This window comes from Gorilla gorilla, chromosome 6 (assembly GCF_029281585.2).
Source record: "Gorilla gorilla gorilla isolate KB3781 chromosome 6, NHGRI_mGorGor1-v2.1_pri, whole genome shotgun sequence".
Classification (NCBI taxonomy): domain Eukaryota; kingdom Metazoa; phylum Chordata; class Mammalia; order Primates; family Hominidae; genus Gorilla; species Gorilla gorilla.
The window spans coordinates 74273225-74292925 of record NC_073230.2 but is presented as its reverse complement, the minus strand read 5'-3'; the positions used below and the strand labels follow the sequence as shown (position 1 = coordinate 74292925).

At 50.6% G+C, this 19701-nt stretch overlaps 1 protein-coding gene and 1 long non-coding RNA gene across 2 annotated transcripts; one reads left to right on the top strand and one right to left on the bottom strand.

Moving 5' to 3' along the window:
* Nucleotides 1–6906: 6906 nt before the first annotated feature.
* LOC129523897 (uncharacterized) lies at nucleotides 6907–12045 on the top strand. The gene is given in 6 exon segments (XM_055347847.1): nucleotides 6907–7504; nucleotides 7769–7791; nucleotides 7793–7885; nucleotides 8134–8421; nucleotides 8605–8808; nucleotides 11727–12045. Coding segments are annotated over 6 exon segments (1215 nt in total). The 5' UTR covers nucleotides 6907–7216.
* A 113-nt stretch (nucleotides 12046–12158) lies between these two features.
* On the bottom strand, nucleotides 12159–19346 carry LOC129523659 (uncharacterized). Its single transcript, XR_008667230.1, has 2 exons — nucleotides 19095–19346; nucleotides 12159–12458 (listed from the first exon to the last, which is right to left on the bottom strand). It is a non-coding gene; the product is annotated as an uncharacterized lncRNA (long non-coding RNA).
* Nucleotides 19347–19701: the final 355 nt, after the last annotated feature.

Genomic DNA, 19701 nt, shown 5'->3' with positions numbered 1-19701 from the left:
TCACCTGTTAATTAACACTTAGTTTGATTCCATACCTTAGGAGTAATTGTGAGGAATCCACTTCCCGTTTTTTTCATTTGCTTTTACCTCTTTTTATTTTTATTTCTAGAAGCATTTTAATTTAATACTATAACTTATGATTGTTACATAGATCATCTGAGCTTGATTTGGGTCATGAGCTATGAGCCCAGATTTACATCCTTGGAGCTGCAATCTGCATTATTAATAAAAGATACTATTTTTCCAAGGGCTGTTTTAATTTATACATAGTAGCTATAAGCATTTTTCACTGAAAAGCTCTTCTAAATATATTATAGTAAATATTTAAGAATAAGAATAAAATCATTTATATTTCAAAGATTTTCTTATACTTGACTGGGTATATTTTGTCATATTTAATGTATTTATTCTTTCTGAAAAATGCCAAAATAAGAATTTTATTATTTTTCCTGGAATAACAGACTGGGTTTCTGTATTGTGTCTTTGCTAATTTTTGCATATAGATTTGACTGCTACCATTGAATTTAGGTTGAGTTTTAAACCCACTGTTTTTTAGTTTGTGTGGTTTTTGGTTCATTTGCGGAACCAAATATATTTCATTTGCGGAACCAAATATATTAGACATTTAGTGTTTGGGGTAACTTGGCTTCTTTTCTACTCCCTTTTTGTTATTACCTTTGGAGCTTTAGAAATTGCTAGGATTCAAATAAGGTTGGTTTTGAATCAAGTGATAGAAAATTCCAGAAAAGACTGAGGGAAATAGCTACTGGATAGTGCCTTTCAGTGAGATTTATACATGAAACAGAGTTTATTGCAACTTTGTTGAATTTAGAAAATAATTGCCTACAACATATATAGGCAATTATTGGTGACAGAGTGAGACTCCGTCTCAAAAAAAAAAAAGAAAAAAGAAAATAAAAGCTTTATTTTACCAAATTTTTCATACTGAAAGTTCAAATTCTTAAATATTGACAGTGACATTCTAGATTACCATTTTCTAGGTGATGTAGTTTGCATTTATTAGCACTGCCTTTCAATTTTTCCTTTTGTGGTGTAAGGTTATAAAAATGCCTTCCAGTTGATTTCTTGGGTAATAGCAGAATCTGTTTTCTCAGTAGCCTAAGAATTCTTGATATACCACTTTTAGAGGTATTTGAACACAACTGGATATATGTGCTGAAATATGGATTTATTTATAACCTCATTAGAGACTAAATCATGGCAACACGTTACAGTTCAGTATTTTTGTCTAAATTCTTGTTGAGCCACATCCATCTGTATATGTAATACTGAGTTGCCAACAGCTTTTTTATACTAAGCCAGAACTCATTTTACCCTGTGGTTTCGTTTGAAATGTATGAGCTGTATTATATAACATTCAAATAAGTAATAAAAATTTCATTCAAAGACTATGGAAAGAAAAGTCATACAGGCACACTGTTAGTGAATTGGAATCTGGCACATGACACTGATTAACAGGTTGAGCAGATTCAACTAGATCTAAATCCCTGAAACAATATTGAAAGACAGAATTTTTTAATTAAAAATATATTTGACAATTTAATAGACCTATGAAATTTGAAAAAAAATCAATTTGTTTACTCATCATCAATCAATATTAGGTTAAACTAAAAATTTTTGAACACATCATAAAAAAATAAAATTAATTCACTACCCCCAGACTTACTGTGATTAACACAAGACTTCGGTGTATTTGAAAGCACCAAATTATTAATTAAAAATCTCCATTTTGAAAAGATCTTCAAATTTTTTTTTCTTGAGATGGAGTCTCGCTCTGTCACCCAGGCTGGAGTGCAGCGGCACGATTAGGGCTCACTGCAACCTCTGCCTCCTGTGTTCAAGTGATTCTCCTGCCTCAGCCTCCTGAGTAGCTGAGATTACAGGTACACGCTGCCACGCCCAGCTAATTTTTTTTTTTTTTTTTTTTTTTTTTGTATTTTTAGTAGAGACGGGGTTTCACTATGTTGGCCAGGCTGGTCTTGAACTCCTGACCTCGTGATCCATCTGCCTCGGCCTCCCAAAGTGCTGGGATTACAAGCATGAGCCACCGTGCCCGGCCCGATCTTTCGTATATAACTACTAAGTAAAACCTAATACTAATATGTTTGATTTATGAAAGATTTGTGAATGCCTATCACTGTAGTTAAAAATCATAAAATTATATAAATAGACTGTCTAAATAATTTTGATTAAAATAGTTGGTATTTTATTTGAGTACCAGTATTTATATAGTATGACAAATTCAGGCTTATTTTATGAAATGGCAAAAGAGTATTTTACTTTTTTAGAAAGGTAAAAAGTATTTTTTTTTTTTACTGTTGTGACATTTTATAAAATAAGCCTAAATTTGTGGAGACATTTTTTTAAAAAGCCAATCTTTTCTAAAGGAAGATTTATACATAAGAAACTAGAGATATAAATGTCATATTATATACATCATTTCCTGAACCCTACAGTAATCTGTAAAGTTTGTTTGTATACACCAATCTTAGATTACCTAAAACATAATAAAGTTTTTTAGTGTTATATTTAACATACAAAAGTTCAAAATATATCCAGACGGACAGGACCTATGGCTGCCACTTTAAAAAAACAAATGATTGGCCGGACATGGAGGCTCATGCCCGTAATCCCGGCACACTGGGAGGCCGAGGCTGGTGCACCACTTGAGGTCAGAAGTGTGAGACCAGCCTGGCAAACACGGTGAAACCCTGTCTCTTCTAAAAATACAAAAAGTAGCCAGGTGTAGTGGCACGCGCCTGTAGTTTCAGCTACTCTAGAGGCTGAGGCAGGAGAATTAATTGAACCCGGGAGACGGAGGTTGCAGTGAGCCCAGATTGCACCACTGCACTCCAGCCTGGGCGACAGAGCAAGGCTACGTCTCAAATAAATAAATAAATAAAAACAAATGTTTTAGCACGAAAAGAACTTAAAATAATAAACTAAACTGTGACAGTTTAGATTAAAAACATGAGAAATGACTTTTTATTTGCACTTATGCTTAATTACCTTTATTCATTTTGGAACATGCAGGAAATGATGCGGTGGTAACTTGCTGGGTAGTGACTAGGACGGTATTTACTGTCCTAGGGATGGTGGGATCCAGTGGACCAGAATCGTCAGCACCTCACCATGTTCCCTGCTGTCCTCTCTCTGTGACTAAGTTTTGTGAGAGAGGAAGGGAAGGGAAGGGGAAGGGAGGGGAGGGGGAAGGGAGGGGAGGGGGACGGGAGGGAGGAAACAGAGCAACTCACCATTGCACCTCCCATGCTGGCCACAACATCTACTTATGGTGGGCCTACTGTGGGTTGCTTGGAGACTGCATGACATGTTCATACCGGCCCTCAAGATGCCATCAATAGGGGAGCCAGATAAGTAAGCAAATAATTAGCATGCATGAGCTGCTATTCTCTGCTTTAAAGGCTGCTTCTCTTACCTGGTATCTACTTGTAAGGAAAATGATCCATCTCTAAAGATTTCTATTTACTGAAAGAAAACAGAACATGATGGACTGTTCTGGCACGCAGCTTCTTTTAAGTTATGGAAAGATGTTCATGATAGATTGTGTTCAGTGAAAAAATGGTATGCAATGCGTGCTCAAAATTGTGAAAAATGTACACTTTTGGAAAGGGTTATATCAAAATGTCACAGTGTTTGGTTGTCTCTGAGTGATGATGAGTCTTACTGATACAGAAAGTAGAAAAAAAATATTTGACAGACAGTGAGCATAAAAGAGTACTTGGCAGAGCTTCCCTTTAGCAAAAGGAAGACAAATATTTTTTTTTTCTTTACTAACAAAGATCAGCCTGAAAAATGGAGCTGCAAACATAGATAAGCAAGCTGGAAGCTTGGAAGGGTGAATGCCGGCAGCTGTGCCAATAGAAAAGGGCTACCTGTGGGCCAGGCATGTCCAACATAGAGGCTCCATTTTTGTTGTTGTTGTTGTTACTACATGTAGAGTAAAGGAATGGGCAATATGATGCAGCTCAGGAAGAAGACCCACTTAAGACCCACTTACATAATACAAGATTAGGGTGGGATGGACACAAATTTGCCACCTATGCAAATTTTCCATAATCTATGCAAACGACATACCTCTAACCAATTTTTCATGCTCCATGCAAATGACATACCTGGTCCAACCAATCTTTCGTGCCCTATGTAAATCAAACACCGCCCCCCTCATCAGGCATCTATAAAATCCCATGCATTTCACTGTGGATCCTGCAGCCCATTTGGGACCCCTCTCTCTGCAGCAGAGGGAGCTTTTCTCTTTCTTCCACCTATTAAACTTCTGCTCTTAACCTCACTCTTGTGTGTCCACATCCTAGTTTTTTATGACCATTAGGCAACAAATCTCGGGTATCACCCCAGAAGAACAAGGCTGCTTCATTAGGTTCCTGGAAAATGACACTGAACCCCTGTCCTGGGGAAGACAGAGGATGCCCATCCAAGGTCATGGATTCATTCCTAGCTTCTCTTCTATTTACAATAAAAACAAGAATAGCTGATATTACTGAGCACTAACTATGAGCCAAGCACTGTTGCTAAGCAAATTACATAATAACTCATTTAATCCTCCCTCAGCAACTCTGGCAGGTCTAGCTGGTTCCAGTGTTTATTTTCCATTGTTTTTCCACGTGTGGCAGCATTCAAGAGAATTGTTTTCTTTCCTTTTAGGGTTGAATACTGTTTTTTATCTATGAAAGAGGATACTCTGATTTCTCCTAAATGATAAGTTTAAATTTTGTTGCAATATCCAGTGATTTCTTTTCACTGGAAGGAAAGGAGGCATGCAGTTTTATTTCTGTCAGCCTGCTCAGGGCCACAGAGGTGTGGACACCTAGGAGCCAGGGTCATTTTCTGAGGACAATGAGTCATTGAAAGGCACAAGTAAGTGAGGGATGGATTGGGCTGCTGGTTTGAAAGCGCAACATGGAGCTTCCTAAGGCACAGGCAGCTTGGAGGCAGAGAGGCCAGTGAGAGGCAGGAGCAGCAGCCCAGGCTGTCACCAAGGAGGGGACAATGTGGTAAAACTGGAGAAATGCACATGGGTCTGAAAGGTTTAGATAAATGTGGATTTCAGCACCTCTTCTCCCACACCCCACTTATCAGCTGTGAACCTGGGACAAGGCACTCTTTTCTGTGTCTTTATGACTTAACTGAGGTGACCACTAAGTAGGAAAAGTGCCTGGCTGGTGACACATAATAAGTAGCTGCAAGTGGTAGCTTTCTTCCCTACCCACTTGAAGCAGAACTTGGTGACCAGTTTTTCTCTCTGAGTCATCCAGCTGGCACCAGAGAAATTCTGATGCTGCTTGTTCAGACAGGGCCACCACGATGTCTGGGCAACATGGCAAATCTGATCCTTGGACCAGTTTGGAAAGGATGGGGAAGGAGACAGAGCCAGAAAAACTGGGCCAGATGCCTGGATTCCAATCATACCCAGGCCTAGGCCCCTCTGGTTCTGGCTGTGCTGTGCCTGTCTGGGTCCTGAGCCAAGTGATACTTGGTTCTTACCCACAGGAAGGTCACCATAGACCAAGAAAAACTCACAAATACAAATACACCATCTTCTCATGCTGAGGCTTTATTAAGCCCCAGTGGCTACTCTGGGAGAGAGGTGCCACTGTCTCCATTTTAAAGATAAGGAAACCACAGCTTACAGAGAGATGTGGCCAGAGTTGTCCAGCCTCGGAGTGACTGAGGCAGAACCAAAGTCATAACTTGTCCAGCTGCAAGGCTTGAGTTTTCAGCCTAGCCCAGAAGACATCATCCTGCTCAGGCCTGGCTGCAACCTCACCCACCTGTGACTCATTTCTGGGACCACTGGCAGAAAGAGGAGGCTCTATTTTGAGCAATGGGGAGCCCATGCCAAGCACAGCCACCTGCCCCTGCAGAAATGAGTGGGGCTGAAAGCTTCATGGTTTCCAGGTTTTCATATCTACCCTGAGCCAACAAAGGCTTGTGGCTGTTGGCACACAGGCAAATTGTCCAACCTCCAGATGGAGCAGAGCAACGGTGAAGGAAGCCTGCTGGTTCTTGTCTCAGCTCAGCCACTTCTGAGCTCTGTAGCCTTGCACCAGCCTTTGCCCCATCACTGAGCCTGTTTTCTGCCTTACAATGGGGACATTGATACAAACCACACACACAATGAGGATGAAAACAGATAACAGGTAAAATGACCTCACCTGCCAGGGAGTCCATGCTCAGAAAACTCTCATGCTCTTGGATGGAATATTTCCTCAGAGAAATAGAGCTTAGGGGTCAGGGACATGGGACCTGCCACTGACCTGCTCTGTGACTCTGAGACAGTGGCTTCCACTCTCTGAGCTCAGATCCCCACTGGGCAGGCTGCTCTGATCTTCTATGTCCCTGTGTTGGGAAGGGAGTTCGTCCTCCCCAGCTTGTCAGGGAACCCTTGGCCATGGCTGAGGGCAATCTGGCCCCAGTGCCCTGGCTTATTGCAACAGCAGGAAAAGGCAAACACAAAACCCACACCGCAGCTGACCACGGAACCTGCTCTCCTTGACCCACAAGGATTTGTTGTGATCCAGCCAGCCTGTGACTCTGTCCACATGCTGCTCCTCTGCAGGGATGCTGCTGTTCACTCCTACTCTACTGAGACACGCAGATGTCCTGGCATGGGAGAATTCCCTCTCTCTCTCTCTCTCTCTCTCACACACACACACACACACAAACACACACACACAGACAAACACACACAGACACACACACACACATCCCTAACCTGCTTCCTCCAGGCTCCTAAATCACCTGTCCACAAAACCTGCCTTCAGCGGCCCCTTAGCCTGTGAGCTGCCCTCATTCCCCCTCACAGCCCTGAGTGAGGGTGTGCAGCCTCCTTGGGCAAGAGGATGCGGGCTCTGGGAGGCTGCGTCGCACATCTCCAGTCCCCACTGCAGGGCCTCTCACCGGCTGGCGCAGTGACCCCTGGTCGGAAGCACCTCAGTGCTGCTCATGATTGCAGAGGATGGCCTCACCAGATAGAGGGTCCTGGAGGGCGTGGAGGCTTGGTCTCTGACCGCCAGCAAAAGAAGCCGACATAGAGGCAGCAGGCGACAAACACTGAGGCAACTGACTTGCCCGAATTTAACCCTCAGGTTTTTTAAATAAAATGCAAGTGCAGGGGCTTGGGCTCGGGACTCCTGGAGCCCCGTGGGGCTGAGCGTGGATGGTGCTCGGTGTCCAGCTTCACTCCCAAACCGCATCCCGAGCGTTTGCGGGGCGGAGGGGCCCCAGGGCGACGGTTCCAGAACAGACCCAGGCGGCTCCGGTCAGCAGCAGCCCCGCTGCTTTCCCACAGCGCGGGGACCCCTATCCCCGCCAGCCCCATCTCACTGTCCCTCTCAGGTCAGAGGAGACCGTGGAGGACCGCGTGGCACCAGGAGCTGCCAGGAGCCAGGGCGACCTAGAAGAATCCGGGAACCTGGCGTCCCGCGGGGACGCAGCCCCAGGAAAGGTGAGGCCACCCGAGCCCGAGTGGGAAGGGGCTCCGCGCTCCTGGTCACCCGCAGGAGCCGCACGGCCCTGCCAGATGACCCCGGGCCGGACCCTCAGCACCAGCTGTTGGGGCGGAGGGGACCCGGTGGGTACGGCTCGGGCACCGGCGGGCGAGAGCCTGGACACTGCCGGGAGCCCGACCTCCCGGCCCTTTGCTGGTGGGGAGCGGGGCCAAGGAACAGCGCCAGCCCCTCTCCACAAGCCGGTGACCCCATAACTGCAGGGGCTGCCGCCGCCAGCAAGTGAGCTCAGCCCGGGCGTCCCCTCCGCAACGAGGCCCGGATCCCTGCTTGGCTCCCGGAGCCCGGACTGTGCCTTCCGCAAAACGGCTGCGCTCTAGGTACGAGAAACGTTCTTCGCTTCCTGCTTTGTGGACACTCGGTTCCTTGTAGGCGGTTCTGCTTGGCCCCTTGCCCTTATTAACCTTGACCACGGTGGCTGGGTGGACAGGGGCTGGACACCCTGGGCTCCACCAGAGTTTTCTCTTGCTAGGTGACTTGGGCTCTGGCACTCAGGGCCTCCGTTTCCCTGGCAGATAGATGAACATGGCTTGAGCAACTTTGTGTTCAGACGGTTTCTTCTTTCCAGAAAGTGGCCTCCACAGTGCACTTCCCGGCAGCATGGAGTCGGCAGTGGCAGCGTTTCTATCCGGCTCTGCGGGGCTGGGTGTCAACGGGACTCTCCCATCCCGCTGTCCTCCAGGAGCGGGACCTCTCACCCCGAAGACTTTGCTGAAGACGCGGCCCCCTGGTCAGGGGCAGAAAACAGATCCAGGCCGCCCTGCTCCTGCTGGGTGGTGGAGAAGGTGGAGGGCGGGCAGGTGCTAAGTGCTACTGTGAAAATAAAAATTATCATAATAAAGAACGAATGGGTTTCGTATCTTAATTCTCACCATCAATAGGGTATTCGTGGGCCCATTTGACAGAGGAGGAAGCCACCTGGAGAAGCTCCCTTCCTTGAGAGCCAGGCCCTTCCCTGTCCAGCCCCGTGTCACCTGCTTCCCTTACAGCTCGCTCTCTCTCCCTCTCATCTTCATAACCCTCTTCCCCCTGGGAGCAGGAATTTGAGCTCAGAGGTGTTGAGCAGCCTGTGCGAGGCCACAGAGCTCACAGGAGGAAGGACCCCCATAGAGACAGGGACATCTGACGAGGGAGCGCTCTCCTCTGGCTGGAGGGTGGGGCAGCAGCAGCAGCAGCCAGGCTTCAGGGAATGGGGTGAAATGAGGGCCCCGGGGGCTCCCCAGGTGGAAGAAGCACAGGTCTGGTAGAGGTTCCCAGGTGACAGGAGTTTGAGTGAGGGTCAGGGAGGTGTGTGAGGAAGGTGGAGACAGGTCCCACTTGGGCAGGTCCTGCCTGAGTGCCAGCACTGGGGCTGGGACTTCTCAGGGATGGGGGAGTTTTCTGCCTGCCCTGGGGCTGGGGTTATGCCCTCCAGCGCAGGTAGGGCTTCCTGCTTCCCCCATCGGGATGCAAGTTCTGGATTCGCACAAGGGTGAGGAACCAGTGACCCACCCGACCACCCCTCTGAAATTGGTCAAGGGGAACCCTGGGGCAGGACACCCTGCTGAAAGTCAGAGCCCTGAACTATTAAGAAAAAAAAAAAAAAGACAGGGCACGGTGGCTCATGCTTGTAATCCCAGCACTCTGGGAGGTCGAGGCGGGCAGATCATGAGGTCAGGAGTTCAAGACCAGCCTGGCCAACACAGTGAAACCTTGTCTCTACTAAAAATACAAGAAGATTAGCTGCATGTAGTGGTGGGCGCCTGTAATCCCAGCTACTTGGGAGGCTGAGGCAGGAGAATCGCTTGAACCCGGGAGGCAGAGGTTGCAGTGAGCTGAGATCGCACCACTGCACTCCAGCCTGTGCAACAGAGCTAGACTCCATCTCAAAAACAAACAACAACAAAAACACTGCACAATGGAGCAGTTGTCCTTCATCCAGAGGACACTGGCCCTCTCCACTCACTCCAAACTACCAGAAGACAGGTTAGCATGTGCCCTGCCTGCCATGCAGGGCCACATGGGAGGAGGGAGACCCACGTGGAAGGAGATGATCATGAGGCCAGATGAGAACATGCAAAGGGCAATTGCAGGGGCTGGTCTGAGGTGTGGGAGGAGTTAAGTTGGTAAGGCAGGCTGTGCATTTTAGAGAAAGCTGCCTGTGTCAAAGACTTGCACGTGCACACATTCACAGCATGGCCTCCACTTCATCCATCAGAAAATAATGATAGACCTAGCTTTGCACACACAGGGATTTGACCCACATGAGACCTCAGTCCAAACCCTGTACCGACCATGGAAAAGTAGTCTCCGTAGGGGCCCCAGTGTCCTTGGGACATAACACCTTTGTGAGGAATAAGTGAAGGGACATCTGTAAAGTGCTTGGTGTCGTGCCCAGCCTGGTAAATGCCCAGCACAGATCTGCTGCCACTATCGTAATGTGTGCAGGCCAAGGGAGAAATGGACAGGAGACTTCCACATGGGGACCATGCTCATCTCTGGGAGGCAACATTGGTGATGATGTATGTTTTCCATTTTCATTCTCTTCTGTGGTTTCCTTCTTGTACCACAAGAAGGTGATATGAGCATCAATTACTGTTTTGATGGAAAGTAAAAAGCATCGTAGGTCACCTCATGCAGGTGTGCCCAGGTGTGAGTTCCTTTTGCATTGAGAACTCCACTGTACCTGGCTTTGGTTAAGATCCTTCACCACCTTGGTCTCAGTCTCCTCAATTGTACTGTGGAGATTGGGGATTACCTCAGACAGGTGATGTGTGAGGGTTATGTGAGATGACAGTGGTTGAGTTTGTGAGTGCACATTGACTCTGCAGGCTCAGTGCCACTGCATCAGATTATAATGGCAGATTTCTTAGCTCTGCACCAGGTGCCCAGTAAACATGTAGCGATTGTCAGTTTATATTAGTAGAGTTAAATTTTCTCCACCAAGTGCAAATTTAGTTTCCTCTTCTGTGCCTTTTGTGACAGTGAGCTCACTTATCTTACTTTCCAGATGCAGCAGAAATGCCTACATTCTGTCCAGCTCCATTCTGCATCCTGACATGTCTACCCCACCCCACTTTAAGGAGAAAACCAGCTCAGTAAGGTGAAGTAACCTTCCCGGGGTCACACAGCAAGCAACAGTTCAAATGTTCTGGGCTCATTCAACTGAGTAAGGGAGGCCTCTTCAGAGCCTACTGTGTGCTGAGCTGGGCCTGTGAACCTTATTTCTTCTTCAAAACTGCTCTGCAACAGATGGCCGTGTCCTCACTGAATAAGTGAGGAAGCTGCCTTGCAGAGGTGGAAATCCAGAGTACCTAGTCAGCATCAGTGTGGTTTCCCCCACCTAAGCCTGCATAATTATCACAGTAGCTACCTTTCTGGTCTCAGTCTCCCTGCTTCTGCCCAAGGCCCCTGCAGTCTTTTCTGAGCTCAGTGGTAAGCCAGAGTGATTTGTTTAAACCAAGATCTCAGCCCTGTGAGAATTTGAGTAATGAAAACCATGCTGGTCTAGGAAGAAAAGCGCATCAAGATCTGATCTGGGCCTTCCCTTTCCTTCTAACTTTCTCATCTCCTCCACTCCCTCCCAGTTGATGTCTGCCTTGGCCAATGGCACTGTGGCCCCAGCACCGCCTTACCCATCTTTAGAAGCTTTTCCATGGGTGGGCTTCTCATATCCAGTGAATCTTTCGTGACCCTGTCCCTCATGCATCACCAAACCCCAGATCCTCTATTATGCCTCCTCACTTCCTCTCCTTCTCTCCTGTAATTGCTTCTCCCTCTAGTCTCAGTATTAACCCAGGGCGACCTAGAGGTCTGGAGGTGTAGGTGCGAAGTGACCCTGGGATGAACACACACAGATTCATGAGACTCTGCAATTCCTAAAGGGTAGAGAGTGGGACCTCATATCACCAACGTGAGGACTTTCCCACAGGACAGGTGACTTAATGAGTAGCAAATGTGACCAAGAGGTACAATTTTACCAGGCAGACAGTGAAGGGGCAGAAGAGAGGAGGGCTGGAATAACCTTTTCTGTTTTCTCTCTGATCCATTTATCTCTGTCCTAACAGAAGGCCTGCAGGAGAGGCAGTGACTTGCTTAAGGTCACAGCACCTTGGAGGAGGCAAAGCCAGGACCACAGAGAGGGCTTGGGGAGGCCTTGGGGCACTGTTGACAATTCCTAAGGCTGGCTTATCTCTGCCTTCTCCTGGGATCGTGGGACTATCCCGTGGATCCCCCAGAGAAGAGGAGCGAGAGTCCAACGCCGACACACGTCCACAAAGGTCCCCTGGTCCACCAAGAGGGAGAAACTTGTAACCAGGCAACGGTGGCATACACTGACACGCGAGCCAAGGCTCACCGCTCGCGACAGGTGTCCCGCGACTGGCGCATGCGAATCCGCGAGGCAGGCGCTGGGGCCAGGCTGTCAGGGCTGTCAGGGCTGTCAGGGCTGTCAGCCTGCCTGAGCAGAGGAAAATGGGAAGGCAGAGCCGGCCTAGTCTAGGGAAAATGCTGCCTGCGACAATCACTGTGGAAGCCTAAAAGTAACTACCATAGGGCATCCTCGGGCCATCTCATTAGTCGGGTCCCGCTGGAGGAAAAGGCGATTCGAGAATGTGAGGTGGGCGCTGGGAACTTCTCTTTGGACTCCATTCCTGAAAGAGTCTGTGTGCAAGAATCCAGTCCCAGGGAGAAGGGAATACAGTCTGGTGAGTTGTTGAGGGATCTCCGGGTGATGGAATCATACCTGAGACCCCAGAGGAGGGTGTCAGTGGAAGACTGCGAGGCCTTTGAGCTCACTGCCTCCGTTCATCCAGGGCCCCCCAGGGAGTCCTGCTTCTCAGCGCGGCTGTCTGGGTAAGGCAGGAACGGCAATAAAGGCAAGTCCAAGACGGAGAAGAGGTCTCACACCTGGAACTGGAATCCAACAAGGACACATAAGCTTGAGAGAGAGTTTCAGAAACCGTCTGGGGTGATTGCAAGACTGAAACGGGTGCCCAGGAGTGCTGTTGAGGGGCACTGTGGATCCCCCATGAAAGCAAAGGGAAATAAAGGCTCAAATGGGAGAATGAGAGGGTTTGTGCTGGAGTCAAACCCATGTTCATGGATTCTTGCCAGAAACCCAAGAGACTCCTGTAAAGTGCAAAAATCCGGGCCCCCAAAATGAGACGACTACCCACAACCTGGAGTGCAGTCAAACTACCGAAAAACCCTTGAGATCCCTAAAATCCCTGGCAAGCAAAAGATCCGTGGTGAGAGGCACTCACATACAGCAACAGGCCAAAGACCAACGAAATCCACAATGAGAAAAGACGTGCAGATGAAATGAAAAAGAGCCTAGAATATTAGGCAAAAGCCAGACTTGGCAGCCTAGGTCCCATCATATAGGAATCATGCTACAATCCTATAGAAGTGGGAGAACAAGAGTTCCGTTGTTGGCGGGTGTAACGGGAATTTACGGTTCCAAAAGTATCACAGCTGCCTAGTCCGCAAAACGTGACAGTGTTTAGACGGAAACACTCATACAATGGTCCCCATGAGGGTCGTCCTCTGTGAACACGGAAAGGTTTACTGTAGAAGCCTTTGAGCCAGACCAAGGAAACTCTAGGCCCACGAGAAAAATGGAAGTCAGGAAAAGAGGAGGCCGGGGTGCAGGACACATCACGCCCAGCCTCAGTCCATTCAAACTTCATGTGGCTCCGGGAATGACAGCCGAAATTGGGAGATGGCCAGAATGGTCAGGGTTTGCTCCAACTATTCCCCGGCACGTTGGGGTCCTCCCACCTGGGCACCGGGCCATGGTGTGGGCGGCTTGTGCGACGAGGTGAATGCGGGGGTGGAGTGGGAAGCACCTTCTGTATCATCTGTCCGCACCTGTTTAGCAGATGAAGGTGCGGGATCCCATCCACACCTCACCAGATTGCATCCTTACCCCTATCTGACCTACTTGCTGCTCACACTATCCATTACCGGAATGAAATACCGAGACGATGGAGGAGTGCCCGCCTCACGACGTGAAGCGCCTGCTCGGCTGGGAACCGAATTCGAGGTGGATTCAAGGAGCCCTGCGCACAGGACTGCTAGGGTCTGGCCCTGGGTTGGCCACCAGAAAAGGAGGCGCTCGGAGGTTTCTCTTCTTGGGTGTGGTGTGCTCCTCTTCTTTCTAGACCAGTTGCTGCTTAGCGGGGTGGGGTGGGGGGTGATTTGGGCTCCTGCGCGTCTCAGCCAGCCCCCCAATTCACCACGGATTCAGGAACCACGGAAAAAATACAGGACGCGGAGCCCCGCAGCCCAAGCAGAGCCGCACAGAGAGGCGTACCAGAAGGTCGGGCCACTCGGAAAAAAAAGAAAAAGCGCTGCAGTGCTTGAGCCATATTCCTTTCAGCGGACGCCGCCTTCACGCACACACACACACACAGAAACACACACACACGCACACACACACACAGCCGCATACACACGCGGGCAGCCAACACTCGCAACACTCCCGCAGAAACACACAGCCCGGCAGCTTCTGAGGCAGCGCGGTTCTGCTCCGCCGGGAAGCCCCTCCCGGGAGAGGGCAGCCCCGGGGAACACAGGCCTGCTGTAGTCAGAAATCACAGGGGGGCAACGTTTAAGGAGACTCACCCCACTCCGTCTAGGCAGGCCTGAGGCCTCCTGCGGATCCTTTTGGATCCTTAGGGATTTCGCGGTGTATCCCTGGGCCTTCCCTTGACGTTTCCTCAGGCTGGCTCGCCCCTGCCCTGTCCTAGATCGTGGGAGTATCCCGAGGATCCCACCAGAGAAGACAGGCGAGAGCCCAACGCCGACGCCCCCTCTCCACTAAGCCGCAGGGACTAGTCGCCAGGCAACGAGGGCGTTCACTATGAAGCAAGCCAGTGCTCGCCGCTGGCGCCTTGTGCCCCGCCACTGGCACATGCGCATTCGTGAGGCTGCCTCGGGCGCCAGGCTGTCGGGGCTGTCAGCCAGCCTAAGCAAGGACAATGGTGCAGGCAAAGACGGCCTGGTCTCAGGAAAAGTGCTGCCTGCGACTACCATTGCGGGACCATAAAAGTCTCGACCACAGGGCCTCCTGGGGCCGTCTCCGTGGTCGGCTCCCCCTGAAGGAGGAGGCGATTGGAGACCGTGAGGTGGGCGCTGAAAGCTGCTCTTGGGACTCCCTTCCCGAAAAAGGCTGTGTGCAGGAATCGGGTCCCAGGGGGTTGGGAATGCAGTCTGGTGAGTTGTTGAGGGGTCTCCGGGTGGTGGATTCATACCTGCGACCCCAGAGGAAGGTGTCAGCGGAAGATTGCGGGGCCCTTGAGCTCACGGCCTCCCTTAATCCCGGGCCGTTTAGGGGCTCCCGCTTCTCAGCACCCACGGGCAATCTGGGAGAAGCAGGAACCACGACAAAGGGAAGGACACGGTGGAGAAGAGGTCTCACCCCTGGAACTGGCATCCCACGGGGGCACGTGAGGATCAGAGAGTGTCTCAGAGTCCGTCTACAGCGATTGCAAGACTGAAATGGGTGTCCACGAGTGCTGCTGAGGGGCACTGTGGATCCCCCGTGAAAGCACAAGAAAATCAAGACTCGCCTGGGAGAACTAGAGGGTTTGGGCTGGAGTCCAAGTCAAGCTCACGGATCCTTGCCAGAGGACCCAAGAGCCTCCCGCAGAGTTCAAACAACCCCAGCCCCAACAAAGAGACCACGACCCATGACCTGGAGTGAAGTCAGCCTACTCCAAGTCCCTTGTGCCCCCTGAAGTCCCTGGCAGCCAAGATCTGGGGTGAGAGGAAGTCCCACCCAGCAACAGCCCCCCCACAAGGACAGTGGACGTGCAGATGAAATGAAACAGAGCCTAGATTACCCGGCAAAAGCCAGACACGGTTGCCTGCTTCTCATCCTACAGGAATCATGCAGCCCTCTGATAGAAGTGGGAAAACCAGAGCTTCCTTGTTGGCGGATGTAACGGGAATTTACCCTTCCAAAAGTATCACAGCAGCCTAGTGCTTAAACCGTGACAGTGTTTAGAAGGAAACACTCATTCAATTGTCCCCATGAGGGTCGTCCTCCGTGGACAGGGAATCGTTTCCTGTGGAAGCCTTTGAGCCAGACCCAGGAAACCCTAGGCCCACGAGAAACATGGAAGTCAGGAAAAGAGGAGGCTGGTGTGCCGGCCACATCCCACCCAGCCTCAGTCCATCCCACTCCCCTGTGGCTCCCGGAATGACTGCGGAAATCGGGAGCTGGCCAGAATGGCCCGGGTTTGCACTCCAACTGTTCCCTGGCAGGTTGGAATCCTCCCAGCTGGGCACCGGGCTATGGTTTGGACGGCCTGTGGACGAAGGGAATGCGGGGGTGGATTTGGAAGCACATTCTGTATCATCTGTCCGCACCTGTTTAGCAGATGAAGGTGCGGGACCCCATCCACACCTCACCAGATTGCATCCTCACCCCATCTGACCTAACTGCAGCTCACACTCTCTGTCCCCGGAATGAAATCCCGAGAAGATGGAGGAGTGCCCGCCTCACGACGTGAAGTGCCTGCTCGATTGAGAACCAAAATCGAGGCGGATTCAAGGAGTCCTGCGCACAGGACTGCTAGGGTCTGGCCCTGGGTTGGCCACAGGAAAAGGAGGCACTCGGGGGTTTCTGTTCTTGGGCGTAGTGTGCTCCTCTGCTTTCTAGAAGAGTTGCTGCTTTGCATGGGGATATAATTTGGGGCCCGTCGCATCTCAGCTAGCCCGCCAATTTATAGCGGATTCAGTAACCACAGAAAAAGTAAAGGACACGGAGCCCCGCAGCCCAAGCCCTTTCGCACAGAGAGGCTTCCAGAAGGTGGGGCGACTCGAAAAAAAAAGTGCTGCAGTGCTTCAGCCATATTCCTTTCAGTTGACGCCACATACAGGCACACAGACACACACACACACAGCCGCCATCACACGCGGGCAGCCAACACTCCCAACACTCCCGCAGAAACACCCAGCCCGGCAGTTTCTGAGGCAGCGCGGTTCTGCTTCGCCAGGAAGCCCCTCCTGGGAGAGGGCAGCCCCAGGGAATACAAGCGTGCTGTAGTCAGAAATCATAGAGGTGCAACTTTCAAGGAGACTCACCCCCACTCCGTCTAGGCATGCCTGAAGCATCCTGCCGATCTTTTTGGATTCTTAGGGATTTCGCGATGTATCCCTTGGCCTTACCTTGACATTTCCTCAGAATGGTCTGCCTCTATTGTATCCTGGATCGTGGGAGTATCCCATAGATCCCCAGAGAAGACAACCGGAAGTCCAACTCCGACGCACGTCACAGAGGACCCCCTCTTTGCCAAGAGTCAGAGACTTGTCGAGATGCAACGAAGGCATTCACTGTGACTCGAGCCCGCGCTCACTACTTGCTCCTGGTGCCCCGCCACTGGTGCATGCATGAGGCAGTTTCGGTCACCAGGCTGTCAGCGTTTTCAGCCTACCTAAGCAAGGAAAATGGTGCAGGCAGAGCCTGCCTGGTCTCAGGAAATAGGCTGCCTGCAACAAGTACTGCGGGACCCCAACGTTGCTCACCGTAGGGCTTCCTTAGTTTGTCTCCGTGGCCCTGTCCCGCTGGAGGAGGACAGGCTTTGAGACTGTGAGTTGGGCCATGGAAACTGCATTTCTGATTCCATTCCCGAAAAAGGCTGTGTGTAGGAATCGGGTCCCATTGGGCTGGAGATACAGTCTTGTGAGTTTTTGAGGGGTCTCTTTGAGATGGAATTTTAGTTAAAATTCTGGATGATGGTGTTAGCGGAAGATTCCTGTGTCCTTAAGCTCACTGTCTTCCTTCATCCTGGGCCTCACAGGGGCTCCTGCTTCTCAGCACGGTCGTCTGGGAAAGGCAGGAACCATGACAAAGGCTAGTCCAAGGTGGAGCAGAGGTCTGACACCTGGAGTTGGCATCCCACCGGGGCAGGTGAGGTTGAGAAAGTGTCTCAGAGGCTGTCTAAGGGCGATTTCAAGCCTGAAAAGCATGTCCAGTAGTGCTGTTGAGGGGCACTGTGGACCCTCCATAAAAGCAAAGGAAAATCAAGTATTGCCTGGGAGAACCAGAGGGCCGGTGTTAGAGTCCAACCCACTTTGAGGGATTCCTGCTAGTGCACCCAGGAGCTTCCTGCAAAATGCAAACCACCCCAGTCCCCACAACGAGATCACTACCCACAATCTGGCCTGCAGCCAGCTGAACTGCAGTCTCTTTTGACTCTGAAATCCCTGGCAGCCAACTACATCCATGGTGAAAGGAAGTACCACCCAGCAACAGCCCAATGGAAGACCCTCTCCACAATGAGGAAGGATGTGCAGATGAAATGAAACTCAGCCTAGATTACCAGGCAAAAGCCAGACATGGCTGCCTGCTTCTTATACTATAGGAATCATGTAGCCCTTTGATGGAATAGAGAAAACAAGAGTTTCCATGTTGGTGGAAATAACTGAAATCCACCGTTCCAACAGTATCGCAGCTGCCCAGTCATTAAAACGTGACAGTGCTCAGAAGGAATGAGTCATGCAATGGATTTCAATGAAGGCCATCCTCTGTGACCTGGAAATGTTTACTGTGGAAGATTTTGAGCCAGACCATGGAAACCCTAGGCCCAGGAGAAGCATAGAAGTCAGGAAAAGGGAAGTCCAGAGTGGAAGTTAAAGTTCAGGAAGCATCAGTCATCCATCCCACTGCCATGTGGCTCCGGGAATGAAAGTCCAAAGGAAGAGCCGGCCAGAGAGGCCACAGTTTGGGCTCCAATGGTTCCCCAAATGTTGGATTCCTCCTTGCTTGGAATCCGGCTACGGTGTGCAAAGCTTCTGCAATGAGGGGAATGCGGGACTAGAGTTGGAAGCACCTTCTGTGACATTTGTCTGCACCTCTCCTGAAGGGGAAGGTTCGGGATCCCAACCACACCTCACCAGATTGTATTCTCACCCGTATCGGACCTTATTGCTGCTCACACTCTCCGACCAGAATGAAATACCAAGACGATGGAGGAGTGCTCGCCTCCCCACCTGAAGCTCCTGCTCTGCTGGCAACGGATTTCGAAGTGAATTCAATAGGCCCTGCGGACAGGACTCCTATGCTTTGGCCCAGGGTTGTCCTTAGGACAATGGGGCCTTGGGAGGTGTTCCTTCTTGGGTGTAGTGTGCTCCTCTTATTTCTAGAAGAGTGGCTCCATTGCAGGGAAAGGTGATTTGAACACCTGGTGTCTCAGCCAGTCCCCCCACTTCACCACAGTTTCAGGAAACACGGGAAAAACAAACACGCCGCCCCGCAGCCCAAGCGGAACCACACAGAGAGGCGCACCAAAGGTCAGCCGACTCAAAAGAACAAGCGTTCCAGTGCGTGAGCCACGTGAGCCACATCCTTTCAGCAGACGCCGCTTAAACGCACCCACAGAAACACACACCCCCACACCGACACACACACGCAGACATCCAACACTCGCAACACTCCCACAGAAACACACAGCCCAGCAACTTCTGAGGCTGGGCGGTTCTGCTCTACTAGAAAGCCCCTCCAGGGAGAGAACAGCCCCGGAGAACACAAGCAGGCTGTACCTAGAAATCACAGGGGGGCAAGTTTCAAGGAGACTCACACCCACACCGTCTAGGCAGGCCTGAAGCATCCTGCGGATCCTTAGGAATTTTGCGCTGTTATCCCTTGGGCTCCGCTTGAGGTTTCTTCAGGCTGGGTCGCCCCAGCACACTTCTAGGGTCGCGGGACTATCCCATGGATCCTTCAGAGAAGACAGGCGAGAGTCCAACGGCGATGCACGTCCACAGAGGTCCCCTTCTCCGCCATGACGCAGGGACCCGTCGCCAGGCAACAGTGGCGTTCACTGTGAGGCGAGACGCAGCTCAGGGCTCGCGCCTGGAGCCCCGCCACTGGCGCATGCGCATTCGCGAGGCGCACTCGGGCGACAGGTGGTCAGGGCTGTCAGCCTGTCTAAGCAGAGGAAAACGGAGCAGGCAGAGCCGGCCTGATCTCGGAATAAAGGCTGCCTGCGACAAACACTGAGGGACCCTAAAAGTCTCGACCATAGGGCCTCTTCTGGCCATCTCCGTGGTCGTGTCCCGCTGGAGGAGGAGGAGATTCGAGACTGTGAGGTGGGTACTGGAAACTCCTCTTCTGATTCCGTTGCCAAAAGAGGCTGTGTGCAGGAAT